Raw genomic sequence first — 26,837 nt, 5'->3', positions numbered from 1 at the left:
ATTATATTTTATTTTTTCTTATAATTCTAAATAATGAAATAAATAATTATGTGAATCAAATATGGGCCTAGTGTTTTCTTTTAGAATCGAACTCTAATCAAACTAGACAAGTACTCCCAGTTACTATCACCCCAAACATCCTCTCAAATTTTTATATCAAACAAAAATAAAATTCATAAAATATTTTTTATTTAATAACTGAATACCATAAACATACTGCCTAAATCTCTCTTCCCATAAATTGAAAATTATTAAATATTTAAACTTATTCCATTTTATATTTTCTTATATATATTATATCAAAATAATGTCAAATCATAAAATACTTTTAAGAAAATCGGCCAAATAAAAAAATATTTTACATATAAATATCTGAACATAAAAAATATTAATTATTTTCATAATATTATTCTATTTACAAAAATCATTTTCCGAACAATTAATGCAAACAAAACAAACAGAATCATTCATAAAGCTAAAATTAGACCCAAGCCTAGAATTTATAAAACCAAAAGCTTAATCCCCAATGGCATTACCTATACCGTATTTAAACATACAAGTAAATAAGTTTCCATGCATTCCCATCCGTTTGGGGGCATTAATAAACACTGCATCACAATCCTACATGCGAATTTAAATAGCTTTTTATTATATGTTCTCCATGTATAATTCTTATTCTCTGGACTAAATCTATAAGCTTAGGGGGGAGTTTAACCGGTGTTCTGCATGCCAGCAGCAATACCCTTCATGGTCAAGATGATGGTATCCTCCAAACCAGGAGCATACTCACTTTTCGGGTTTAGTTTCACGAGTTCATCTGCGGCTTTGTTTGATTCCATAATCTCTTTGGAGAACTTCATGTTGTAATCCGGGTCACGGATCTGTTTGAGTGTGTAGGCCTGGCAAACATTTAGTGTTGTTATGTATGATTCACGCAGCAGCAGTCTTTGCCTCAGGTATGGATTCCCTTCAAGAAGATCCTTGTGTGCAGCAATCTGGAAACAAAAGAGAAAGTAAGTTACTGGCCCATTGTCAGTAATTGTCAAAGAGTTGCAACTAGTCTGAACTTGGGAACCATTGCATGTTACATATATATATATATATATATGTTGTATATGTATACAAATATCTTAATGGTTTTTTTCTTTTTTTGAAGAATGTGGATTTGTCCTTAAGAACTGTAAGTTTTTTTTTTTTTTTAAAGAAAAGAATCAAATGGGGGAATCTGTTCTAGTGAATTTACCTGAAGGAGAAGGCCTTTTGTTTCTTCATAGTTGGCCCTCAGTCGCTCTCCAAACGACCACAGTTCTTCAGAAACAAGGAGCTTATCATATAGGGCTGCGATCCCGGGATCTCCTTTTGCGAAGACCATTTCAACCAAATCAATTGTCACCCTGAAGAAAGGCCATTCATTGTACATCTCCCGTAGCATGTGGAGATTCTTAAAGTCCTTCTGAATGACATGTTTAAATGCAGCTCCGAAGCCTAGCCAAACTGGTAGATGAAATCTTGTCTGTGTCCAGGCAAAGATCCATGGGATTGCTCGGAGAGATTCAATGCCCCCACTTGGCTTCCGCTTTGATGGTCTGCTACCAATGTTCATCCTACCATACTCCAACTCTGGTGTAGCCTACAAACAAAAGAAACAGTATTATTCAATCAAAACCTGCTTGTAATAAGTTCAGATGGTGTAAAGAATGTGATCATGCAAGTTCACTAACAAGACGGAAGTATTCAACAAATCGAGGTTCTTTGAAGACAATGGAACGGTACTCCTCAGTAGCAATAACTGCCATTTCATCCATCAGAGCACGCCATTCTGGTTTCGGTGAAACTGGTGGATGCATACCATGCTCAAGTGTGGCAGCTGTAAAACGCTGGAGTGTTCTAAAGCACAAGTGCTCCTCTCCAAATGATTGCTCAATAACTTCACCTTGAACTGTAACACGAAGTGAACCATGAATAGTTTCCGGTGGTTGAGATAAGATAGCAAGATGGGTCGGACCACCTCCTCTTCCAACAGTTCCACCACGACCATGGAACATCGTGAGCTTCACACCAAATTGCTTAGCAACATTAATAAGCTCCTCCTGAGCTTTGTATAACTGCCAGGCAGCTGAGAAACGCCCTGCATCTTTACCTGAATCTGAATACCCGATCATAACTTCTTGTTTGCCATTGATCCGATTTCTGTACCAATCAATAGAAAAGAGCCGAGCCAAAGCAGCAGGGGCAGCCTCCAGATCTGCAAGCTTCTCAAAAAGTGGAACAACTCTCAACGGTTTCTTCACATGGCACTCACGCTGAAGGAGCTCAACAGCAAGAACATCAGAAGGTGCGGTAGCCATTGAAATGATGTATGCTCCAAAGCTGTCTGCTGGGAGCTCTGCTAATACAAGGAACGTGTCCAAAACATCGGCAATTTCTTCTGTTTTTGGAAGATCAGGACCAAACAATGGGCGCTTGCCACTTAGTTCAGATAATAGCCATTCCTGCTTTTTTTCTTCCGACCACTCTCGATAGGAACCAATTTCCAAGTAATTGGTAATGGCATCTATGACATCTGTGTGGCGGTCAGACTCTTGCCTAATGTCAAGCCTAACCAGTGACAAGCCAAAAGTCGAAACTTGCCTCAAGAAATCAAGAAGGGTTCCGTCAGCAATTGGCTGGTCACCACAGGAGCAAAGTGATCTATAACAGAGTTCAAGAGGCTCCAGAAACTGCATAAAATTAAAGACTTCATTAGTGTTGAGGCCAGTTATAAAGAGGTTATTAATAAAAAGAAAAGACATAAGAAATGCTATAGACCAAAATAGTTACTTGAGAGTGACCTAGTCTTCAAACCAAATCTAAAAATGACCATTTTTATTTGGAAAGAGGATTTTCCCATGACAGATAAAGTGAAAAGGAAGTTAGACCTAACGTTCAAGACATTTCTGTCCCAGCACACTAAGCTATGAAATCAGGTTTTGCTAGCTGTTGCTCATCTTTTAGCAAGCAAGGGAGCAATGTAATATTAAATCTCTATTTCTCTCGAGGAAAATATGTTTGAGTCCAAACTAATGACAAGATCATGAAATATGCAGAAAGAGACCTGCTCAATGTTGGTGAAAGTTGCTTCCTCTGGAATTTCAGAGATACCATGAGATAACATTTGACGAGACCTTTCTCGTGTCTGATACAGCTTGTCCCTAACATCACCAAGAATAACACGGTAGGGTTCATTGGGAGGAACTTGTTTCCAGAACTCTGCAGTACGAGTAACATCAATGAGAATCAAACCAAGGATAAGAGATCAGTTGAACAAAATAACATATGGATCTCCATCTCTGAGTCACATAAATCATTACATGGCATTATTGTGTGAGATGCAGGTCAAGTTTTTGTTCCCAAAAGTCGAAATGAATTCTTAGAGCATGCAACAAAACATACACTCTAGAAGAATTCTGTCCCTTCAAAGGGAATTGGAGAGAGAGAGAGGAAAAAGATTGTCTAACTACTTCAAAGCATTTTAAGAATGCACTCACAATATCATAATGAAATAGAAAAGCTATTTACTCAAGCTAAAAGAGCATCATTTAGAATTAGAATAAAATGCAAGTGAAATAAAAACAAGTGAATTTCGATGTATACCTATGTAATGTTTAGCATCTCTCCTTGAGGATCTATGAAGTTCTTCTGCACGAACACGAAGCTCATCGCTGCAACGCCACATGGACAACTGAACAGAAACATCGATAAGAATCGGCCTAAAATGGATCCTTTCAATTATAGAATGTGTCAGATGATACAAGCTAAATACCTCAAACATCAGATCCTCAATTTGGGAATAGTACAAATTGGCAGCCATCAGTCTAGCCAACAAACAGACATCCCTTGTGACCTCAGGAGTTACCCTTGGATTGCCTGCATTATATATCAAGGAAGCCTTGAAAACTCCTAGAAGATATTCGAGCAACCCCAATTTTAAATACTAAAAAGAAGTTGTACTAGAAGCTACTTTGTTTTATTATTTATTTATTCATTCAAGTAGGACTGTACCATCACGATCACCACCCATCCATGAAGAAAATTGAATAAGTGGCGCATTGTAGGGAACACGTTCATTAATCCCAATGTTCTTCAAAGCTGTGTCAATCCGCCGCAAAAATTTCGGGACACCTTTCCATATTGTTTCATGGAAATAGCTCATTCCCGCCCTCATCTCATCTTGAGGCGTTGGAGGGGTCCTTTTAATCTCATCTGTATGGAACGCAGCTTGAATCTGCATGTAAAAGAAAGCAAACAATCAAAGATAGCAAGATATCTTTCCCTTTACGGGGTAGGAATTGCAAGTTTATTTACAGAAAAACAGATATCATGACAAGTTGAAATACCTCACGCTGTAGAGCCTCGTCAAGTTCCTGTTTATCATCTGGAGTAATGTCTTTAGCATACAATTGCGCTAAACAATTCCTTATCCTGGAAAAAGTTGAATCGCGCAGAAGATTTTATAAAATCAGAAACACAATAATGAATGTAAGTAGATTTTGAATTAAAATTTCTTCATCATAATACTTCCAAAGTTGTAATGCTAAAGCGTTAAGGAAAAAATTGAAGAAAAAAACCTTCCATGCTTCTGCAATAAAGATCTACGAACTGATTGCGTAGGATGAGCAGTGAAGACTAGATCCACAGTTTGGTTCTTAAGAGCGTCAAAAACTTCCTCAGGAGACTTCCTCAGATCAACCACAAGTCTCTTGAGAGTTTCTTCAATGTTTGATTCAGTTGTTGCAGAATTCTCATCGCCAAAATCACCTTTCTTCAACTTGATTCTTCGACGGTAAGCAATCTGAACTTCCTCAGCAAGGTTAGCCAAGTTAAGCATGTGGGAGAAAGCTTTAGCTACAACAATGGAGTCGCCTGGATCCAAACTAGTAAAAACATTTCCCAGTTCCTCAAGTTTCTTGGGGTCACCCTTCCCTTCATACTCAGCAGAAAGTTCATAACATTCTTGAACCTAACAAATCAAAAGGTTTATCACTGAAAATCACTGCACAAATTTTAAGAACAAATTCTAGTTCTATAATCTTCCACGCAAAGAGTGAAATGAAAACCTGAAAGTAATACATAAATCTCCTCAATGATGAGTTCAGCTATGCAGAAACCATAAACATTACAAATCGAAACTTCCACAAGTCAATGAACAATTAATTGATGATGAAGTAGAATATTATCTTTTACAAAGAAAAAAATACCGCCATGAGCTTTCAACACCAAAATATGTCCAAAGCAAACACTCGAACCATTAAAAAACAGTACAAATTCAAACTTACAGAAGTTTTAGGCAATGAAAATAACACAGAAGGTTTCGGAAGGCAAATCAGAACCCTTTCTCATTACAAATTGAAGTGTTTTGGGGAAAAAAGACATCGATCAAAGTTCAAACGATCAAAACCAAATTTCAGAAAGAACAAAGAAGTGAAAATGAAGAATAACATACAGTTTCCTTAAGATCCTCGCCATGCAAGTCTTGAAGAATATCAAGAAACCGATCCAAAAGCAAAGCATCATACTCCACCAACTTATCATCTTCGCTCACTTTAGCAGGAACCAAAAGCCGTAGCTGTGCATCAATGGAAGCCAACTTCTCTAGCTTGCTGGAATTACTATGACCCGCCATATCCCACTTGAAAGTAGAAAAAACTTGAAGCTTTTTCTTTTCTTTTTTTCCCCTTCCGTGATTAAAAAAACAAAAACCAAATCATCAAAGAGGAAAAAAAATCAAAGATTCGATATATAGCAATAGCACAGAATCTGATTAAGAACCGGAAAAATAAAATCTATAAAATCAAAGATATGATATATAAAAACCATGTTTTAATCAAAAAAGCAATGCTAATTTCAGGAGAAATTCGGATCTTCGTAATTATAGGGAAAAAAGAGTAAAAGGTTTAAAAGCTCTGAGCAAGACCCAGATTTAGGTTATTCAAGTAAAAAGACATGGAAAATGAATTACCCGACAATCTGGTTACTGAGAAAACCAAAACTATGGATGGAAGAGAGTAGGAGAATTATAAGATCAACTGAAGGAGAGAGAGAATGATTTATAAGAGCAACTGAAGAAAAGAAGGAAATTTCTTTAGAACAAAAGAGTTTGGGTTCGATTGGTTTACGGAATGTTAGATTACAAGTAGAAATAAAAGATTATCAGGAATAGGATTTGTGGGAATGTTATATTACTGTGTTTGGTTGGTTTGGCATGAATGTAAGATTACAGTATTTAGTTAAAAGAATAAAAGATTACTGGAATGTATATTTTATCAAATTGTCCTTGTTCTATATTTATTTTTTTAACAAGTGAAATTTTAAATATTTAAATAAAAATTATTTATATAAAAATTCTATTTGTTGATAATATATTACTTTAGTATTTAAATATATCTTGCATTATTTTAATTTTAATTAATATTAAATTTTATATAATTTATTTAAAAATATATTAAAATTTTACATCAACATTTAACTAAATGTTTATATTGTAGAAATTCTTCATAGATATTTATTATAATAAAAATATACAAATTATTTTTATTATCTACGATATAATATTTATTATATCTTCTATATACAATAATTTATTTATTTTTCTTTTATATTTATATTTAATTCTGCATACTTTATCATTATTATTTATATCATTAATTTATATTACAAAAACATAATTCAAATAAGTAAGAAAATATAACACTAAAAATCATATTATTTATAATTTTATATTTCACCGTCATTCATCATTTTATTTGTTAATATTTTAATAAAATTATTAATACTCAGTCCTATTCTGATTTGTACTCAACTCTTGATTATAAAAAGCAAGCAACCCAATAATTCATGTTTCCCAACCTGTAATTTCTCTCCGAACATACAAAAACCGACAGAGGGCAAACTTTGAACATACTATATCGTTAATTTCTTTCATCAATATATGATGATCTACATCCACATTTAAACTATAATCAATCACATAAATAAAGGTTCATCAAGAAATATAATCTCAATATTGTAAACATAAAACTAATACAAATCACTTGTCGAGAAATCAAGACTCTCGCAAAAGCGTTCCACTGCTTCAGCATTGAATCAGTTCTTTTTCATCAGCAATGTAAAATGGGCAATTAATACTTATAATCCGCATTTGAAAAATATGCTTCATAAATGAAACGAGATTGAGGTATGATGAAGACTTCCTCTTCGAGCAGACAAAGCCACGAAATGATATCGGTCAAAATAATATTGAATCCTTGGACATCATAATGAGTTCCATGATTAACCTGGTATGAGAATGCTTTTGCAGTTTGATTATGTTGTGCATGTTTTAAATATACTTAGTTGTTATGAACACAAGTTCTTTAAAAAAAATGCATTCTCTAATGCAGGAGCAGTATAACGAGATCATGTTGATGGATGGGAAATGTAGATTTGATGCATTCCCGCTAGGGCAATGTATATGACAGTTATTGTGATCGAAGAACTCATCGTGTTTGTATGGATGTTGAAAACATTTATAAACATAATTTCAGTACATATAACACTTGATTACATGTGAAATATAAATATATATATATATATACCCACACAATAGTATAGCATGACAGTTAAAACAGTTGAAAATGCAAAAGGGAGGGAGAGATTCTGGGGGCTTTTGCCCTAACAAGATTTAACCAAGTGTTGCCTGTTTACAAGAATCTTTCTAGCCTAGGATAATTGAATGGACCACACGCAGTGTTTATTCCCCTCCCCAACCCATTTGACGATCGTTGCTCCCACAATGTCGTAACTTTCCTCTCCCTGATTAGCGAGACCTCGGCTCGCTCTCTTTCTTCCTCACACGTTTCGGTGGCTGCGATGCATTTCTCCACCTCCTTTTGGTACTGGGAAGCCACCATTTTCGCTTCACCAAAGGTGATATTCATATGGTGGGAATGCTCTTCGGCAACAGCCTCCTGCAACTTCAACTCCTCCGTCAGGAGATACATAGTGATAACCTATGTTTCGAGTAGCAAGCACATGAACACTTGACAAACTTTTTACAGTTGCCGCTGAGACAAGAGGAAACACGAAACAAGGAAAACCAACAGCATAAATGCATAAGTAGCAAACACATGAACACTAGACACTTTTTACAATTTCCGCTGAGACAAGCGGAAACACGAAACAAGGAAAACCAACAGCATAAATGCATAAGAAGCTTCAGATTTGACACGATAATATAGTCCAAACACGATAAGTTGTAAATTAGATGTGAAAGAAATGAAGTTAGTTTACAAATATAACAATCCAACCAGCTTATTTAACAAGCTGTGCTATGATGTACATCAAGTCATTTCAGAAACGTAAAGACCTTTTCACCGTCCTTGACGTAAAACCTGGAGAAGGATCAAAATCACTAGACAAAGGGAACTAATATTCTTTCCTATGATATGTTATTGCATGGTTAGTAAGCCCAAGAATCCAGAAAGGTCATTACCTAACTCAACATACTTCCTGGCATACAAATCGGATATTCATATAGAAATGGCAATCTTCATTCAAGTATCAACTGAGTTATAGTGCACATAGAAATGGACATAGTGCTCGGGTGCGAAGGCTCGTATCCGACATGCGAGGTATCATCTGATTCGAGCTGAAATTATTTACAATTTTGTCACACAAGAGCTACCTCTTGTGAGATTGGGTGTTCCATAATACAACAACAGCTCAACTCAATATCTGATTAAGCAAGTATAAATCTGAATTCAAATTTGGGTTTACTTGCTTATCAACAACCAAGCAGAGACATCAACGACAACAATAGATCAAAACCCCAAATTGTAGAAACAAGAACTTCACAAAGAATAACAAACAAATCTAAACCCAAATCAAGAACCACTGTAACATAACATTCCCAAAGCTCAGAAATGAAAAATTAGCAAACAAAAAGCAAATCAAGACTTTAAATTTCCCAAAATGGGTAATCCTTAACTACAAACCAAAATTCGACAGCAACCCAGAATCAGAAAAAGGAGGTAAACATAAAACTAACGTAAATCACTTGCCGAGGAATCAAGCCTCTCGCAAAAGCATTTTTCTTATTTTTTATATGCAAAAGATTTGATTTTGAGTCTACGTCTAGAAGGTGAATATTATAAGAGATTAGGAAAAAGAAGAAGAAGGTGGTGATGAATCATAACGTGTTTGCTGAAGTCATAGAATCATATAACACAAATGAAAACAGAAAATAGAACAAATCCAGATTTCATATAAAACGATGAATTTCACTGCTGAGAAAATAAAACAAAGGGAGTGAGAATAAATCTTACAAGGAGAATGGGAAAATGAAATTTTCGAAGAGGCAAGCTCGGAGAAGAAGATATGCAGAGACAAACGGGAAATGAAGGGTATTTTAGCCCTTAACACGGGAATGAAAAAATACCTAAGATACATGTGAGAATAACATTCCCAGGAATAAACACCCCAACATATACTGTTGGTATTGAAAGATTACCCTCACTTGGGAATCTTACCCAACCAAATATGGGCATCTATAATCAGGAAAAAAAATGACGGCCAAGAATGATAGAATTCTTGATCCAAACACACTCTTAGAGATCCATTGAAAAACTTCGAACTCTTTTCGGCATTTTTATTGGCCAAAATTAGTGTTGAAATTGAAGTCAAAGCAAAGTATGGTTGGACTTCTAGTTGATATGGGTTTTTAATTTAATTCGAAAAATGGAGATTATTTTACCAAAAAATCACTATAAAATAATTCAATACTAAAATATTTTATTAAATTTTATTTGATAAATATTTAATTATTATTTAAATTTTGTTATATTTTATTTAATATTTCAAATTTTTACCAATTATATTAATGATTATATTTTAGAAGCATTTATTCATAATATTAAGATACACACATCTTTTGATTGCTTCGATTTTCGGGTGCAAGGATGTGGTGAATTACATCGTCAAAATTTGTAGTATCGACATTAACAGGGCTTGTGGTTCTGATGGGGCCACGGCTCTCTACTGTGCTGCTACTGGTGGCTTCTCTCATTCACCCGAGGTCGTTAAAATTTTGCTTGATGCTTTTGCCGATACAAATTCTGTTGATGCTAATGGAAATCGACCTGGTGATTTGATTGCTCCCTCTTGGTGCAACTCTGATTTAAACTCAGGAAGAAGATATTACAGACTTTGCTGAAAGGAGGTGGTTGTGTTGGTAAAAGAGAGGGTCTGGCAACTCAAGTAGGGAATTAGATGGAAGGGTCAGAGCAACAAGTGGATTCAGTTCCTCGAGCTTGGAAAGATGGAAATGAGAAGAAAGATTATCCCTATAATCTCTCTCTTCCCGACATTAACAGTAAGCTGTATGGGACAGACGAGTTTAGGATGTATACTTTCAAGGTCCAGCCTTGCTTAAAAGCTTACTCTCATGATTGGATCGAGTGCCCAATTGTTCACCCGGGGGAGAATGCAAGAAGGCGTGATCCTAGGAAATATATTTATATTTGTGTTCCTTGTCCCGAATTTGGTAAAGGATCGTGTAAGCAGGGTGATAACTGTGAATATGCACATGGTATTTTCGAGTCTTCGCTTCATCCTGCCCAGTATCGAACTCCTCTATGCAAGGATGAGACTAATTGTACTAGAAGGGTCTGCTTCTTTGCTCACAAGCAAGAGGAGCTTCTTCCCTTGTATTCTTGGACATGTTCAGCTTTGCCTTCGCCTGGATCATATGAAGCTAGTGTTGAATATGGTTCGATGAGCCCACTTGCTCCTGAGCCCTGCCTCTCCATCTGTTATAAAACCTTCTACATCAACAACACCCTTGACTCCTGGGACCTCTTCTATTGGCAGAAGGATGTGGTCAAACCAGTCTAGCATCATACCTCCTACCTTGCAGCTTCCTACTAGTAGGTTAAAAGCTGCTCGAAGTGCTTGGCGTAAGGATTTAAACATAGAAATGTCCGGGGAATTAAACAGGTTTGGAGGAGTGAAGTCGACTAATCATGAGGATAGTTTTGGATCTCTTTATACTACCAAGCCTCCCTTACAAAGAATTTCACTACTGCTTCTCAATTGCAATCACTGACTGGAGTTCAAATGCCCTTGAATATTAACCCGCAGCTCCGCGCTAGCTACCCAACGAACCTAACATCCTCTCCTGTATTGACATCTCCAACCTTTGGGGCTGAACCATCTGGAACAACTGCAACACCTATTTTAAGTTCGAAGTTGACCAAAGGTGTTATCGAGCGCCCTTCTGCAAACCGTCGTTCAGGGTATTCTACACCAACACCTCCAGTTGGTGCAGTGCCTCCTAACCTTTCAGATTGGAGTTCCCCTGATGGCAAACTAGACTGGGGTATACAAGGAGAAGAGCTAAAACAACTAAGAAAATCAGCTTCTCTCGCGTTCATAAACAGTGGCAGCAATTTGGTTCTCAATGCCATTAACCGATGATGAATCAGAAGTGTCTCAGGTCAAGTCTCACATCAACGTCATCCCTTCTACCAGGCAGTTTAGACTTGAGGACCAGTCTCGGCAGCAATGTCATGACAATGGGGATCCAGATATGCTGATTGGCTGGATGGAACAATTGTACAAGGACCAGGATAAATTGATTACCTAAAAGCAAACTTGGTTCAACTGAGTTCTATACAAGTATCACGAGGCGATCTTTGTTTAGAAGGGATAAAAGGGCTCCTTGTATGGCAACCAACCCCATCGATCAATGCTGGCGTTGTGATCCAAACTGGATAAGAAATAGGAAGAAGTTGGCTGATTGCGCTCTCGGATTCGGGAAAGGTACCATTGGTGGAAGGGACGGAGATATTTACGTGGTCAGTAGTCCTTCGGATGAGCCGCTTGACCCTAAACCTGGTACCCTACGTTATGGTGTGATCCAAAACGTGCCACTTTGGATCATCTTTGCAAGAAGCATGATCATCACGCTGAAAGAGGAGCTGCTCATCACATGCGACAAGACCATCGACGCTAGAGGAACCAACGTGCATATCGCTTATGGGGCTGGTCTTACCGTTCAGTTTGTGAAGAACGTCATCGTCCATAACCTCCATATCCATCACATTCTTCACAAGAGTGGTGGCATAATCAAGGACGGTTCAAACCACTTTGGGTTGAGGACAAGGAGCGATGGTAATGGGATTTCCCTCTTTGGAAGCACCAACGTTTGGCTTGACCATCTTTCCAATGTACAAATGCTCCGATGGTCTCATTGATGTTGTTCAAGGTTGTACCGCCATCACCATTTCCAACTGTCATTTCACTGATCACAACGACGTGATGTTGTTTAGAGCAAGTGACAGCTACAGTGAGGATGAGAAGATGCAGGTCACTGTTGCTTTCAACCATTTCGGAAAAAACTTGGTACAGAGGATGCCTAGGGCCCGATTTGGTTTCTTCCATATCGTCAACAACGAGTACACTTATTGGAACATGTATGCCATCGGAGGCAGCAGCCACCCTACGATTATCAGCCAGGGCAACCGATTTAGAGCTCCGGTTAACAAAGCAGCCAAAGAGGTCTGCAAGAGGGAATATGTAGGACCGGAAGTGTGGAAGCACTGGAACTGGAGATCAGAAGGTGACTTGATGTTGAATGGTGCCATTTTCATTCAGTCCGGAGATCCGAACGCCAGCAAGAAATACGGAGGTGACAAATTGATGGCTGTTATGCCGGCTCATAGGGTGCCTTTTATGGTCAAGTGGTCTGGAACACTTATCTGCGTCCCTGGCAGGGCTTGCTAAACCACTGGCTTGTGGGTTTGTTTTCTCATAATGGACAACAATCTCTTAAAATCTCATCACTGTAACACAAGAAGGGACCATTGGGATGTATGTTCCTTTCTTATATTCCTAGTAATGTCTTCATATATTATGGATACAACATTTCCATCTTACTTTAAACTTAGATTTCTCCTCCCAAGCTGCAAAACTTTAATTCACAGACAAAAATATCCTCAAGGGTGAAATTAATTAAAAATAAGACAAACATTAACTACTAATTTGTTCTTAATACTAATGTTGGAATCAACAAGTCATATTCATGATTTGTGGACATAATTTGGAACACTAACACCGATTCCAATGAAAATGGTTCTTAATGCTAATGTTGGATGAGTCATAATTCGGTGTACGTCTATTTCATCAATCAAGATAGCTCCCTTGCATCATGGATTCAAATAGCGATCTTCTATCATAATAGCGACCATTATATAGTGATATTGGTGCCATCCGAAACTGTTATTAGATGATTGCGATACTCGCAATGACCGCAATGACCATAAATACAACACAATTGAAAATGCAACTGCAACCATAATTTAACCTTATCAATAAGTTTTATAAAATTGAAGCTTAAAAGGGTTCCTTTATTCCTTTGTTTTCTGGGTTCATTATGAAGTAGCAGATTTCTTTACATTATAAATATTTTTTCTTTATGTTCTTGTAATGTATGGCAGTAGTAACTAAGATTTGAAGTATTTAGTCAGTTTTTTTTTCTTTGGCAGGTTTGCTTGAACATTTTTCATGTGTATACTATTTCATATTTTATCCTATTTTTATGTTCATAAATACGGAGGAGCAGCTCTGTTTTCTTAACATCATTTTCCGTTTCCTCGTTCTTTAATCTTTCCTAGGGACTTTGGACTTTGTTATTTTAAGGAAAAGAGGAAACAAGAGAGAGATGGTTCAAATGTGGAGTAAGATGAAAATTCACGATGGTGGTGGATCGATAGTCATCACTACGGTTGATAGAGATTCCAAATAGATGATCGAGATTAATAGTGAAAAATCAAAGATTTTTATGTAAAATGTAAGTGAATCATATATATATTCTCCTACTAAAGATCATTGAATAAGTATAAATGATACGTGAGATTATTCACTATTTTTGTAAAAATCTCCTCGATTTTGAATTTTAATCTTATCGATCAATTTATACCCATATAATAATTCTAGATCAATATGAAATAAAAAAAACACTATATAACTGGATGCTACCTCTCTCTATATAAACACAATTTCCCATTTTTTATTATGATTGTGTCAACTCAAAATTTAATTTTGTTTGATAATTTTTATCCCCTCATGATTTAATTTAAATAAAGAATATGAAAATATTTACTTATTTTGAAGAGGTCTCGTGACATCTTAAACTTGTTATATTGGATCATTGAAGCAACTATTATTAAATTTTTTTTTGTCTTTTAATATAATTAGAAATTATCGTAAATCAAATTCTTCAAGTTTATAAACCAATGTTCCGTTTACAAGTTTAATAAAACAATATTAAATCATAAATAGGGCTTACAATTCAACACAAGTAAGAGACCTATGGATACATATGCCCACTAATGTCCTAAAACGTTGTACCCTAAAAAAAATGTTGGAATCATGCTATGACAATCACTCAAATCTATTATTATACAAACAAAAATATCAGAACGTTGAGATTTACAAACTCAATAGGATATCTTTAATCAAATGTACACATCATGAATGTCATAAATATAAGTACGCTAACATAATATATAACGAACATTGAGTATTTGCATGTTACACAATTCAAAGAATGATATAGTTGAATGACTATTTATATACTTTATCTTTTTAAATATTGACGGTAAAATATTTTAATCTACTGGAGGATTTAAGATATTTTATGACATGGTGCATGTTTTAATTAATGTTTTCATGCTACTTATTAAAAAAATGAAAACAATTAATTATTATTGAGTTTTAAAATAGTTTTATCATATTGTTAAAAAATAATTTTATCGTAACATAAAGATTAATTAGTCTAAATCGTAATTTGAAATAACATAAAGAGTAATTAGTCTAAATCTTAATTTGATGAAAGCGACAAATGAGGTGTTGATATAGATGCCAATTTTTGTTAATGTGATGGTGTGGTTAAAACAATATTATTTTGGTGGGGATATATTAATGCATAAAATGTTTTTATTAAGATTATATATAAATATTGATTTTGTCATTAAATTTTAAAATATTTTAATTTTACGTATAATTTTTCGGTCATCATTGATAGTTAATTGTTACCCATCGTCAATTATCATGTATGGTAAAATAGATATAAAAATGTTCTTATTTTATTTTTCTTTCTGTTTGGATTGGTTTGTTTACGGAATTCATTAAAATATGGTCTAAAGATTTGATGTGTTAGTGTTTCTATTTTCTTGGATGACCGTTCAATTAGGTTAATTTTAATATATGTAAAAAAGTGGTAGAAGATGATAAGACATTCTCATTAATGTTTAGAGTGATTTTAAAAAACATAGGAAAGTAATAATTTCAACTATAACTAAAAATAAGTGAAAAAAAATCTTCTTTGATGAAGAAGATGGTGACCTAGAATAATTTTTTTTTTACTTTCATGCCAATACCATGTTAACATCAAGTTGAAATATCAATTTATTGCTTATAAATTAATAGTTCAGTGATATAATTACATTCAATATTAAAATTCATTATTATAATCATATTAATTTATAGTTCAAAAATATTTTTAATACAAAGAAAAACTTAATGATATTTGATGAAATTGATTATATATATATAGGTTTGTGTGAGATACTAAATATGGGTTTTGCCAATTTTTTTCCTATGAAATCTATTTTCGTTGATAGACTCCTTTAGTTTGACAGTATGGGAAAAATGATTAAATTAATAAAAAATTTAAGTATAAAAAGTTAATTAAATTATTTTAAATTAAAAATAAATTGATAGAATGTATAAGTTTTGGGTCTAATTAATAGACTAAGTAGTCTTGTTAGGTTGGAAGACATACTTAATGAGTGATTCTTTGATAGGTAACAAGTCAGGAAACTCTTTCTACAACTTGGATGCATCCATTACATTGTTGCTTCGGGGGGCAACTATCACCTAAGCTTGTTCTTCCAATGTGAAGTTCACCCACTGAAACTTGGGGTCGACCCAAGTTTTGTACATTTCCAGGATCTCGTTGTGGCTCACAACCCCAGGGTTGGTAAAGTTCCATGTGCCTCTCAAGTTCCTCTTTTCCATCTCCATAGAAATGGGCAGAAGTTCGTCCAAGATTGTCATGCTGTTGGGGATATTGACCACCTTTCTGTAGCGCGTAATCTTGGTGATGAAGTTTCGTGGGTTGTTTAGGTCGGATGAGATGGGCATTCGAACTCTGAGGGTGCACACACTGTCATATTCTTTCAACAGATCTTCAGCCTGAATAAGATGGGAGGAAAATATAAGACATGCGTGCTACTTTAGATCCAGGTTTGAGCCGCTGACATCAGCAAGATGTGTGTTGTCAATGGTTCAAAAAGATTCTGGACATATACTTCCTTGTAATCACCTTATACTATTAAAAAAGATAGATGTATATCTCTGAGTAGTTACCATAGCCTTGGTTTTTGGATAGAAGGAACCAGTGAAATTGGGTTTGTCCTCCTCTTTAAAGCCTATCCCTGAGCCTAGAGGATGTGCAGCATCGTACTCGAATATACAGCCGGTAACGAAGTTCATCATCAAAAGCCCATGTTGTCTGCAAACATCTGCCAAGTTCAAGGTCCCAGACACATTGGCGCGAATTGTCTCAGTTTTGTGAGATTCACACCAATCAACATTGGGTCTACCAGTCACTCCAGCAGCATTGAAAACATGGGTTGGCCTTATATTTTGAATATCTGACACAATTGATGATCGATCGTCCAAGCGTTCTCTTCCATATTCATAGGGAATACCTTGTTTCTCACATAATTTACCAAGTAAACCTCCAATCTAGCCAGTCCTACCATATATCAAGAACTTGAAGGCCGGTTGTAGGGCAGAGTCACTGCTTTTGGAGGTTGGAACTATCATTCGAGGCGTCATAGGATCACTCGACCACCAGGCATCATCAGCATTCTTGGATGTGCAAGCAGTGCGCCGGACACATTGCCCCACCGATGGGGAATTTTGGTGTACCTTCGATCGTCCTCTTCAAGCCCTCCTCCCATACAGTTCGCTCGGACCATCCCAAGACCTTCAGTTTCTGATCATCAAGAAAATACCTCTGGTCATTGAATGGTCTGTTATCAACGAACTTGATGCATGTCTCGGGATCCATCGAGAAAAGTTTGCATATATCTTTGGCTACATCAATTACTCTCCTTTCCTTCTTCGTTCCAATGTTATAAACATGGCCAACTTCACCCTGTGAAGAATGACTTCAAATGACTCAGCCACATCCTCACAATATAAATAACTCCCCACATTAGAACCATCTCCATGAATCGGAAGAGTCTCCCCCCTCATTGCTAAGAGGATGAACTTTGGAATTAATTTTTCAGGGAACTGTTTGGGACCATAAACATTGTTTCCACGGGTTGTAATCACCGGTAACCCATATGACCTACCATATGCAATTACAAGCATTTCAGCACCGGCTTTCGTTGCGGAGTACGGGTTTATCGAGAGAAGTTGGGACGCCTCATGGTTCCCTACAACCTCATCCTCATCCGTCTCCCCATAAACTTCTTCCGTACTCACATGGATGAACCTCCTGATCTGACCAGTGACTTTGCAGTCTTCAAGTAAGACATGAGTACCATAGATATTGTTCTTGGTGAACTCGAAGCTGTTGCCGAACGAGTTATCGACATGAGTTTGGGCCGCAAAATGCATTATTTTTTCTATAGAGTCGGCGACGAGGAGCTAGTTAACAAGGTCAGCACTGTTGATGTCCCCCTTCACAAACTTGAAGTTCGGGGACGACTGGTAGGGAAGGAGGTTTTTCAGGTTCGAGCAGTAATCAAGCTTGTCAAGCACAGCAATCTTGTAACCGGGGTAATTACAAATGAGCCGATTAACCACATGGGATGCTATAAAACCATCAGCCCCGGTTATGAGGATGTTCTTGGGGGTATAAGTAGTCATTCTCAAACCAATTCTACCAAAAAAAAAAAGCAAGAAAACTAATCTCAGTAGGCAAAGCATAAAAATCATTACCATCAACAAGCACCAACTTGCATAAACAAATATGTGGAAAGTATAGATAGAATCTATGTTCAAACCCAAAAAAGCATGAAAGAAAAGCCAAAAATCATATCAAGTTGGTCATGCCATCAAATGCAATAAAATCATATCACCTCATCAAATTAACTACCCTGTCAATGTGTGCACTCAGAGTTCAACCAACAGAGAAAACATTATCCATAAGTTTATGATTTATATCAACAAGATCAGCCTTAATTACCAGATCCGAGTTAAGTATAAAAAATTAAAACTTTGAATATGTAAAAGAAAAGAACGGAATGATCCTTTCCCATTCATCATAAAATAGAAAAGAGAGAGATATAGATCCAGTTCATAAGCAGATGAACCCAAGCTATGAAGTTTACAGACTCCTAACTCCATTTCTCCGTGCATAACCGACTCCGTTGTTGGAAAGCTATCACTGGAAAGACGATTAAACTTTATATCTTTGAGTTCTTATCTCAAACCTTCAACGCATTTGAACCTGATGTTGGTGTACATTTTGATGAGCATTTGTCTGCCCCTTATTCGATGATTGATCGATCAAGAGCTGTTTACACGCAAGGCTTGATTATGATGGTGTATTTGGAATGCATTGAATCGGTCCTGTTGTTGGTCACCCTCTTACAGTTTACGGAAAAGGTTTTTGCTTAATCATTTCTTTCAACGGTTTATATCCGTGCCCTTTTTATGTTTTATGGTAGGCTTGAACTAAGCTTGGTAGGCATGAATCTTTGGTGTATTTCATAAAATCAGAAACTAAACATGTTTCTATCTTCTTTCTTGCAGGTACCCTCACATTATCAAGCAGATCAGGATATTTACTTTCACAGGTTGAACAGTGATCAAGTTGCCTTCATGACCAAAGAGTGCCACATTTACTTGATATCTGATGGGTAAACAGATCTATTTCTTTTTTGTTTGAACATTGTTTCTAGGATGGATAATCATTTCTTAAGGTTTCTCCTCCCATTGCTATTGCACGATTCATGATAAGATCATACGACGTCAGTGACCAAATGCGATGAATGTTCAAATATTACATGGTTTTGCATTGCTAAGAAACTCAGTTATCGTCGTACCTCCCGAAAACGAGTTCAAGTATACATGCTAGTTACACTTCGTTCTACTCTCCACCTCTGCTGCTCTAACTCTTACCGATTTGTTACAAATTAATAATGTTAGTGATCAATTTATTAATTTTAAAATTTCAGTAAGAAAAATAAAAACTTACTCAAAGATTAAAAAACATTTGTATAGTTGATCCTAAAATAAATGGGAAAATGCCAGATGGCAAAAAGGAATCGGCTTGGAAAAGATGAGGCAGTAGCGGCCCATATTATCCCCACACATGCATAAGCAGTAATGAAAGTGCAGTTTGGGCCTCACCTGCTCAGTCCCGAGTTGCTGTTAAGTAATAGAAATGACATCCGCTTTTGCTTTTGCTGCTGGAACCTCATCTTCTTTCTTACTCCCAACCACCCACAAACCTAAACATTCAAACCTCCGTTACCCTTTGACGGCGCCTACGATAAGATCCGAAAGCATGGCCACTGAGAAACTCGGTATCAAAGTGGAAACCAACCCTTCTGAATCCAAACTTTCCCAGCTTGGCGTGCACCAGTGGCCCAAGTATGTCACTCAAACCCCTTCATTCAGTATCAATTTTTATGGGTTTTTATTTTTCATTACTTATTCATGGATTTTTAATTGGTTTTGGTAATTTTTTTGAACAGGTGGGGTTGTCCTCCTAGTAAATTTCCATGGACATATAGCTCAAAAGAGACATGTTATCTGTTGGAAGGGAAAGTAAAGGTGTACCCAGACGGTAGCAACGACTTTGTGGAGATTGGTGCTGGCGATTTGGTTGAGTTTCCCAAAGGGATGAGTTGCACTTGGGAAGTTTCAGCTGCTGTTGACAAACACTATAAATTTGAATGAGTGCTTTCTCTTTTCTCCATTGTCATTATGAAATAATATCAATGCTTGGCTGATGTAAGAGCTACCCATACTGTCTAAGTTTGAATATGATATCTGCTTCTCAGTACTTTGGACCAAGTTTATTTAGCTTGTCAAATATGAACCTATTCTATATGCCTCTCTGTTCCTATCTGGTGTGTCTGCAGGAAGGAACTCATCAAGTTTTAGTACTGGTCTGTGTCTGAATTTGTACAAATGCTGTGAAATTGTAGCTGTTTACTCGGTCAGGTGAGAGTATCGGATATAAATATGTCGCTTGTCGGTATGTTTAATGTTATTTTCTTTTATATATATTTGGAGTACTGTACCTCCATATACATGTATCAATTTGGGTGTCGGAGACAAATTTATCAAGAAAAATAATAGTAAGGTATTTCTGAAAATATAAAAATGAATTGTTGGCAATGCATCGAAAGAGAATACATGCATTAATTCACTAACTACAACAGTTTCCTATCAATGCTAATTTGCATGGTTTTCAGAACCGGACCGATTAGAGAACCGGTCATGTTATCGGTTTACTGGTTCAACCGGTTGAACCAGTCCGACCGGTCGGAAAAACCGGACGATATCATAATTATTTAAAAAATTAAATAAAAATACCAAAAATATTTAATAAAAAATAAATTTTATATATCACAAGTCATATTCAAAGCAAGTCATAACATATATGAGTTAAAAATCATAAAATAAAGTGAAATAAAATGATTCAAATTAACTACAACATAATATTTAATATAAAACATATTAAATAATAAATATAATTATATAACTATAATTAAAAAATAAATTTGGAGTTAAAAAAATCATAACAAAATGATATTGTTTGATTTATTTTTTTTTTTAAAACAATCTCACATGGCTAAGAAACATAGAAGAACATCCCAAAAGTCTAAAGAATAAAAATATGAGAACAAAACAATCCACATGGCTAAGAAACATAGAAGAGCATCCCAACTAACTTCTATAAATAATAGAGGTAATTTGACATTCAAAATCATGGAGCCTTTTGGTGAGCATAGAGTGAACTATTCTTTCACTTTAATCAAGCTCGAATTTTAGGCTTCAATCGAACTTCTAAATTTTTTTTGAGTTTAAACCTTTTCGAGTTCAAGTTTCAATATTATATTTCGAATTCGAGTTGAACTTGATAATTCTTAGTTCGTGAGTTTGAATATAGTTGAACTTACTTTTAAAGTTTGAGTCGAGTTCAGCAATACTCGAGTTCGACTTGGCTCGTTTAACAAACGACGTCATTTAGTTTAATTTTTTTTATAAAAAAAAAAAACAAAATTGGCGGTTTTTTTCGGTTTTCAGCCGGTCCGGTTCGAACGGTTCAATGATTCCGGCCGGTTCACTAATAACGGTTCAATTGGTTTAATTTGAACCGGACTAGGCAACGGTTCCCGGTTGAACCGGCCGATCAGGTCCGATTTTCAAAACAATGCTAATTTGCATACAAAAGTGATGTTCTAAAAACCAACAGAAGTGTCATTTTTATTTTTATTATTTAACTGCCCTCATTGGGATCAATATATGCATTAAAATTGGTAAACATTTCTCAGGCCCAAGGCATAGTCAATGCTGCAATGGGAAATACTAACAAAAATATGTGCAGCAATGTTTTTTTCCCTTATTTTCACCGTCGAACTCTGGAACTCCAATCCAACATTAGCTCCCAATGATACAGCAAAACAGAACAAATTCATACAGACTGAAGAAGATTCAAAACTGATTTCCGGTTGGGCATGCTAGGCATGGCTCCTTTCATTTGAACACAAAGAGAGGCTGCTGCAGCTGAGTAATTGGTTAAACAAAATATATGTGAGGATCAAATCCTTGGTGAAGTTATATATAAGCAAAGAAAGGTCATGATCTATATGAATATACTAAAGTAAGTGAGAGAGAGAACAAGGAATACCGGCAAATCTCAAGCATTCTTTCTTGGACTTTCCCTCTAATAAAGCCACAGCAAAGGATGCAGTAAAAGTATCACCAGCTCCTGTTGTATCTACAACTTGTGCAGCAGGAATGATTGACTGTCTAATTGGTTCCTCACCTTCTACGAATAAAGCAGATCCCTTGGCCCCAAGTTTCACAAGAACTTGCTTAACACCCTGAAATGTATTCACATTTAACTTGTAGTAAAATCTTGGTATCTGCCTAGAGACTCGAATAATTTCCATAACAAGCTTGCTCACTACTGAGGGCCATTTATTTGAGTAAATAGAAATGATCAGTCAGTCCCTATAACTCCTGTTGCATGAAAAGACTTTACAACTGATGGAGAGTTTCATACGTAAAATCAGTCAATGAGACAATTGAAGGTTCCAATGAAAAGAACCTAATTCAGTGTCTTTCTGCAAAATGTGTGTGGATGTTCAGCATGGTAGACCACATTTTGAATTAGTAATATGAGCAAGTTCTCTATTGATCATTACACAAGAAAACAGAATTAACCATGAAACAGCAGAGAAATAAGGAAACACGTCTAAAAAATACCATAAAAATTTGTGCTAATCACCACAGTTGTTGCCAATGCTGAATGGTTGTGACAATTTATTTTATTTTTTTAAAAAAAAAACATATATTTTTAAATGTTCTATTGCCTAAGAACTTCATGTCGCATCATATATTCCGGTTTAAGAAAATGCCAAACTAAGGCCCTCTTTATGTGTGGAAAAACTCACCATTTTGTGACATTTTCCAGCCGCTTGACTAATCTGCTCAAAATTTTTAGTAGGCATTCCCGTCAATCGACCAAGTTCAGATTCATTTGGGCTAAAGATATCAACAAAGTTCAAAAGTTGTTGTGGCATTGGTGCATCCATTCCACCAGCATCCATAATTACAGAAACACCGGCACTCTTTGCAGCCTGAAAAGTTAAAGTGTCAAATTACGAAAATTTGATGCAAAAGAAAGCTTGCAAGTGCAAGAGAGTGAACTAGTAAACTTTACCATGTAAAGTCCATTTCAGTGAACCCAAAAAAAATACTAGAGGACTCATTGGATAAAATTGAACTGAGAAATCATTAAACTAATCACCGACCAAATACCAAGTTCATCTTTCAATTAGATCAAAAGGACTTTACTGTCAATGGAGAACAAAAGACCTTAGCTTTTGCCTTCTAAAGAGGATAATGTTTATCTCACCTCACCAGCCAACCAATGCAGCAGTAACAGTATTAACAATAATCTCTTCAACTTTGAATTGAGATAATCAACACAATTAGATCAAGGAAGACTTCTCTTTGCAACCAAATCACTTTCCTTTCAAAGCAAAGAACCCTAAACAAGTACTCAATCATCTCCAAATAACTACAAATGTCCCCAATATCCTTTCTCTAAAATGAAGCCTACTTTTGAGGTTGTTTTCCCAAAATTCCAGCAATTAGATCTTAGTTGTCCCAACCCGCCCTAGGAACAAACAAGAAGGAAGAACTGGAATGAGAACTTTCTCTGAGTTCTCTGTTTGTGGCACCTCTTACGAGTCTTTAAGCATGAAAGGAAAGTCTGTCATCTTTGTATACGCAATTAAGTCTTTCGCTTTGTGTTTTTTGTACCAAAACCCCATTTCCATCCGCCGGGGAATCGAATCCATTCATATAGATCTTGTTGGTTTCCGATTATTCCCCCTCCGTCCTTAAAAGAAACCGTTTAGTCTGCGCCCTTGTTCTCAGTGCATCTGAATCCACTCTCATCCAAGCAGTTGAAGACATTTCATCTCAATCAAAGGCGTCTCCCAAAGCCCGGTAGAAGTATAGAAGTAAAGGCAACTTAAAATATAGGACCCTAGCATCCCTTATTTTTCAAAGGCATCTCAACCCAATCTTATATCATTCTCATAAACTATTGTTGCCTTCTTAGTTCAGTAATTATTGAAGTTAAATTTCGTGTTCCACATTTCATGTGATATTTGAACTTGATTATACAGGCAAGTTACACATATCGTTCTCATGACCCTTCCCATATTTTTGGTTGTTCAATCTGCATGATTTTCTTATGGTCCCATGTCTATTATTGAATATTCAATTATCAAGACATAGAGAGTTTGATACTATCTATTTTCTTATTAGCAAAAGCAGATCTAATGAAAAAAGTTAAAAATATAAGAAACTAAAGATAACTTAAATTAGAAGGGCACCCTTTTCTTTTGTCTAACACCTTAAAAAAGGAACACTTAAATGCACCATGCATGCACCTTATCAAATGCGATTCGCCTGAAAGGATCTAAGGCACTTTCTTTGTCTAAGTATAGACACACTAGAATAGACATGTCAAGTTTAGATATCATTATGCAGATCAAACATTTTAAGTGTGAGTTTGATATTTAAAACTATCCGGAGTTCCTTCTATTTTATTTTTACATTGCAAGGAAACACTTAGAGAGGCATTTTAAAATTGTATTATACCTAAAAATCATTTCAAATATGAAAGAGATGTTCAAGACTCAAAGCTTAGCCAGAGCACTCTCTAAGGCACAGAGAAACACAACAATTCCAAGCTCAGCGTGAACCATGTAGTTGATCCTCGTTGCACAAGTTCATAATAAAGGTTTTAAGAGAATGGTTTTGAGCAGGAAAGAAATAAACAATGATGTTTTAATAAGCTTTGTTAATAGAAAGCCTCTAGGGATTTCTAAGCACTTGTGATACTGCTTGAAAGTGGATACAGATCACTTAATACAGAGTAGTCAATTATCAATTCGCAACCTGAAGTTAAGAATCATTATATGACATATTCCTTCTTCAAAGCATTTCAATTGACCTAAACAAAAGCGCTAAAAGATAAAGGGCTCAAAGGTTACTTATAATTAGTGTGACTAGCATCATCTTAGTATAGGATTTCCTCAATTTGAATTTTACTTTTCACGAGACAAAAACTTATCTTTAGCGCCAGAAAACCACAATCGCAGGCAAAATATTCGAAGAATATAATGAACACGCTAAGCTATACTAATTTAGGAAGGCAAGTGACAAAAAAAACATACATATTGTAATGTACTACATATGTAAGACTAACATCAAGAGGCTAACAAGATGAACCTTTGCATAGCTTCTATAATTGCAGAAACTTCCTATAGTTCCTTAGAAATCATAAAAGGCCAAATGATAATCAATGTGGCGGTGTGTAACACTTTCAAGCTTAAAAGCATCTTTCATTTAACCAAATTCTCAAATCATCCATAGTAGTTCTAGTTTAGCTAACAAAGTTGACACTCTATACAAGTATAAAAGAAACTACTCGCTATTAAATTATGGATTCAATAATTATGCCAAAATAATTCTATTAGCAACAGAAAAGACACATAAGCATAAATTTCAGATAACAAAAGATCCCAAGTCCAAACCTTGGCGACTTGAATGTTAACATAATCAGGAATTTCCCTCTGAAGCAAAACAATGCCAGCCTTCGTAACAACATCCAAGTCCTGATCAGACAACTTGTCAGGCCAGGAACTCATATTAGCGCCACCAACAATGATAATCGAATTCTGCCCATCAGACTGCAACATCACCACTGCATGACCAGTAGGCACACTGCCAGTCAAACTCTTCAAATACTCCAAACGGACCCCACCACTTCCCAAAGCCTGAGTAATCAATTTCCCATGCGCATCATCACCTACTTGTCCTACAAAATATGTTGGGTAGGAAAGCTTGGCACCACAGGTGGCCTGGTTGGCTCCTTTGCCTCCTGCAAGAGTTTGGCCATTTTTGGCTGAAATGGTCTCTCCTTCGGCGGGTAATCTGTCGATTTCCACATAGATATCTGCATTTGCTGAGCCAACTACGACCAGAGGTGGGGGGTGGGTTATTGGGGTCTGGGTGGATTCAGTTGAGTTAATGGAGAACGAAAGAAGTGGTTTGTTCTGATGGTTGAAGAATCGAAATGGGATTTGGGTTAGGGTTTGGATGGGATGGAGAGTTTGGTTACCATGGATTTTGGAGTAGCGATTGGCATTGAAATTGAAATTTTTTGATGGGGAAAAGGCGATTCCTTCCATCTTTCTTCCTTCTTCCTTCTTTCAACTTTTTTCTTTTTCCTTTCGCCTGTAAGCTAAAGTGTCATTGAATTTAATTTATTTTGTGATAATAGGATTTTAAATATCATACGTCTTCGACGCCGTGATCCAACGTAATCGGTTTAGAAATAAAGTCGTTTGTTTATTTCAGAATGATTAAGTGTTGATTAAAATGTTGAATGATTTAGAGTCTGAATGTGACATATTGTTTGATAATAACTATGAATCATTCAGAATGTATTTCTGTGCTCAGCATTTTTTTGTTGAATCAGTCAACACTGAATCATTTAGAGGTACGAAATAAATACGCTGAAACGAATGATTCTATTAAAAGATAAACAAACATCCCCTAAGTATTCCATCAAATCGAATTAAAATTTTTGAATTATTTGAATTTATGAGTTTTTTTAATAATTCAAATTTGACATGAAAATTTAATTGAGTTAAGTTAAGTTTATAAAATTCGAGTCAAATTTTTAATTTTTTATTTAAATTTAATTATAAATATTTATAATATTATAATACTATTTAATTACAATTTAAATGATTTTTTATAACTATATATATATATATATATATATATATATTTCATATATGATATACATATATCATACAGAGCTAAGAAACTCGACTCAAACTTTAAAATTAATCCATTAATTACTAAAAATTTTGAGTCATTCGAATAACTATATGATTTATTAGAGTTGTATTTTATAATTATGTAATTACTAATTTGATGGAAGAAGAAGAGGGGAATAGAAAATGAAA

At 35.7% G+C, this 26,837-nt stretch overlaps 4 protein-coding genes and 2 pseudogenes across 5 annotated transcripts; 3 read left to right on the top strand and 3 right to left on the bottom strand.

The window, feature by feature from the left end:
• Nucleotides 1-505: 505 nt before the first annotated feature.
• LOC120149762 (phosphoenolpyruvate carboxylase 2-like) lies at nt 506-6,078 on the bottom strand. Its single transcript, XM_039162469.1, has 11 exons — nt 5,999-6,078; nt 5,483-5,714; nt 4,608-4,999; nt 4,377-4,461; nt 4,042-4,264; nt 3,803-3,906; nt 3,634-3,721; nt 3,095-3,249; nt 1,722-2,720; nt 1,244-1,630; nt 506-995 (listed from the first exon to the last, which is right to left on the bottom strand). Exons 2-11 carry the CDS (start codon nt 5,660-5,662, stop codon nt 711-713), a joined length of 2,898 nt encoding a protein of 965 aa, XP_039018400.1. The 5' UTR covers nt 5,663-5,714; nt 5,999-6,078; the 3' UTR covers nt 506-710.
• LOC120149763 (ribokinase-like) lies at nt 2,789-26,085 on the bottom strand. Of its 2 annotated transcripts, XM_039162471.1 has the most exons (6): nt 25,395-26,085; nt 22,734-22,919; nt 21,965-22,160; nt 21,754-21,840; nt 14,972-14,980; nt 2,789-2,800 (listed from the first exon to the last, which is right to left on the bottom strand). In XM_039162471.1, exons 1-5 carry the CDS (start codon nt 26,049-26,051, stop codon nt 14,976-14,978), a joined length of 1,131 nt encoding a protein of 376 aa, XP_039018402.1. In that variant the 5' UTR covers nt 26,052-26,085; the 3' UTR covers nt 2,789-2,800; nt 14,972-14,975. The 2 variants fall into 2 exon arrangements, with proteins under 2 accessions (XP_039018402.1, XP_039018401.1); XM_039162470.1 differs by lacking the exons at nt 2,789-2,800; nt 14,972-14,980 and having other exon boundaries at nt 21,603-21,840.
• LOC120149748 lies at nt 9,394-11,661 on the top strand (annotated as a pseudogene).
• On the top strand, nt 11,664-12,813 carry LOC120149747 (probable pectate lyase P59; the record flags this gene model as incomplete). The annotated part of the gene is given in 2 exon segments (XM_039162461.1): nt 11,664-12,239; nt 12,241-12,813. Coding segments are annotated over 2 exon segments (1,134 nt in total), but the record flags the coding sequence as incomplete, so codon positions are not given.
• Nucleotides 15,829-18,020, bottom strand: LOC120149766 (annotated as a pseudogene).
• Nucleotides 19,472-20,110, top strand: LOC120149765. Its single transcript, XM_039162473.1, has 2 exons — nt 19,472-19,695; nt 19,800-20,110. Exons 1-2 carry the CDS (start codon nt 19,487-19,489, stop codon nt 20,002-20,004), a joined length of 414 nt encoding a protein of 137 aa, XP_039018404.1. The 5' UTR covers nt 19,472-19,486; the 3' UTR covers nt 20,005-20,110.
• Nucleotides 26,086-26,837: the final 752 nt, after the last annotated feature.

Source organism: Hibiscus syriacus, unplaced genomic scaffold (assembly GCF_006381635.1).
Source record: "Hibiscus syriacus cultivar Baekdansim isolate YM2019G1 unplaced genomic scaffold, ASM638163v2 tig00111008_pilon, whole genome shotgun sequence".
Lineage (NCBI taxonomy): Eukaryota > Viridiplantae > Streptophyta > Magnoliopsida > Malvales > Malvaceae > Hibiscus > Hibiscus syriacus.
The sequence above is the reverse complement of the archived record's forward strand: the minus strand, read 5'-3'. Positions and strand labels throughout refer to the sequence as shown.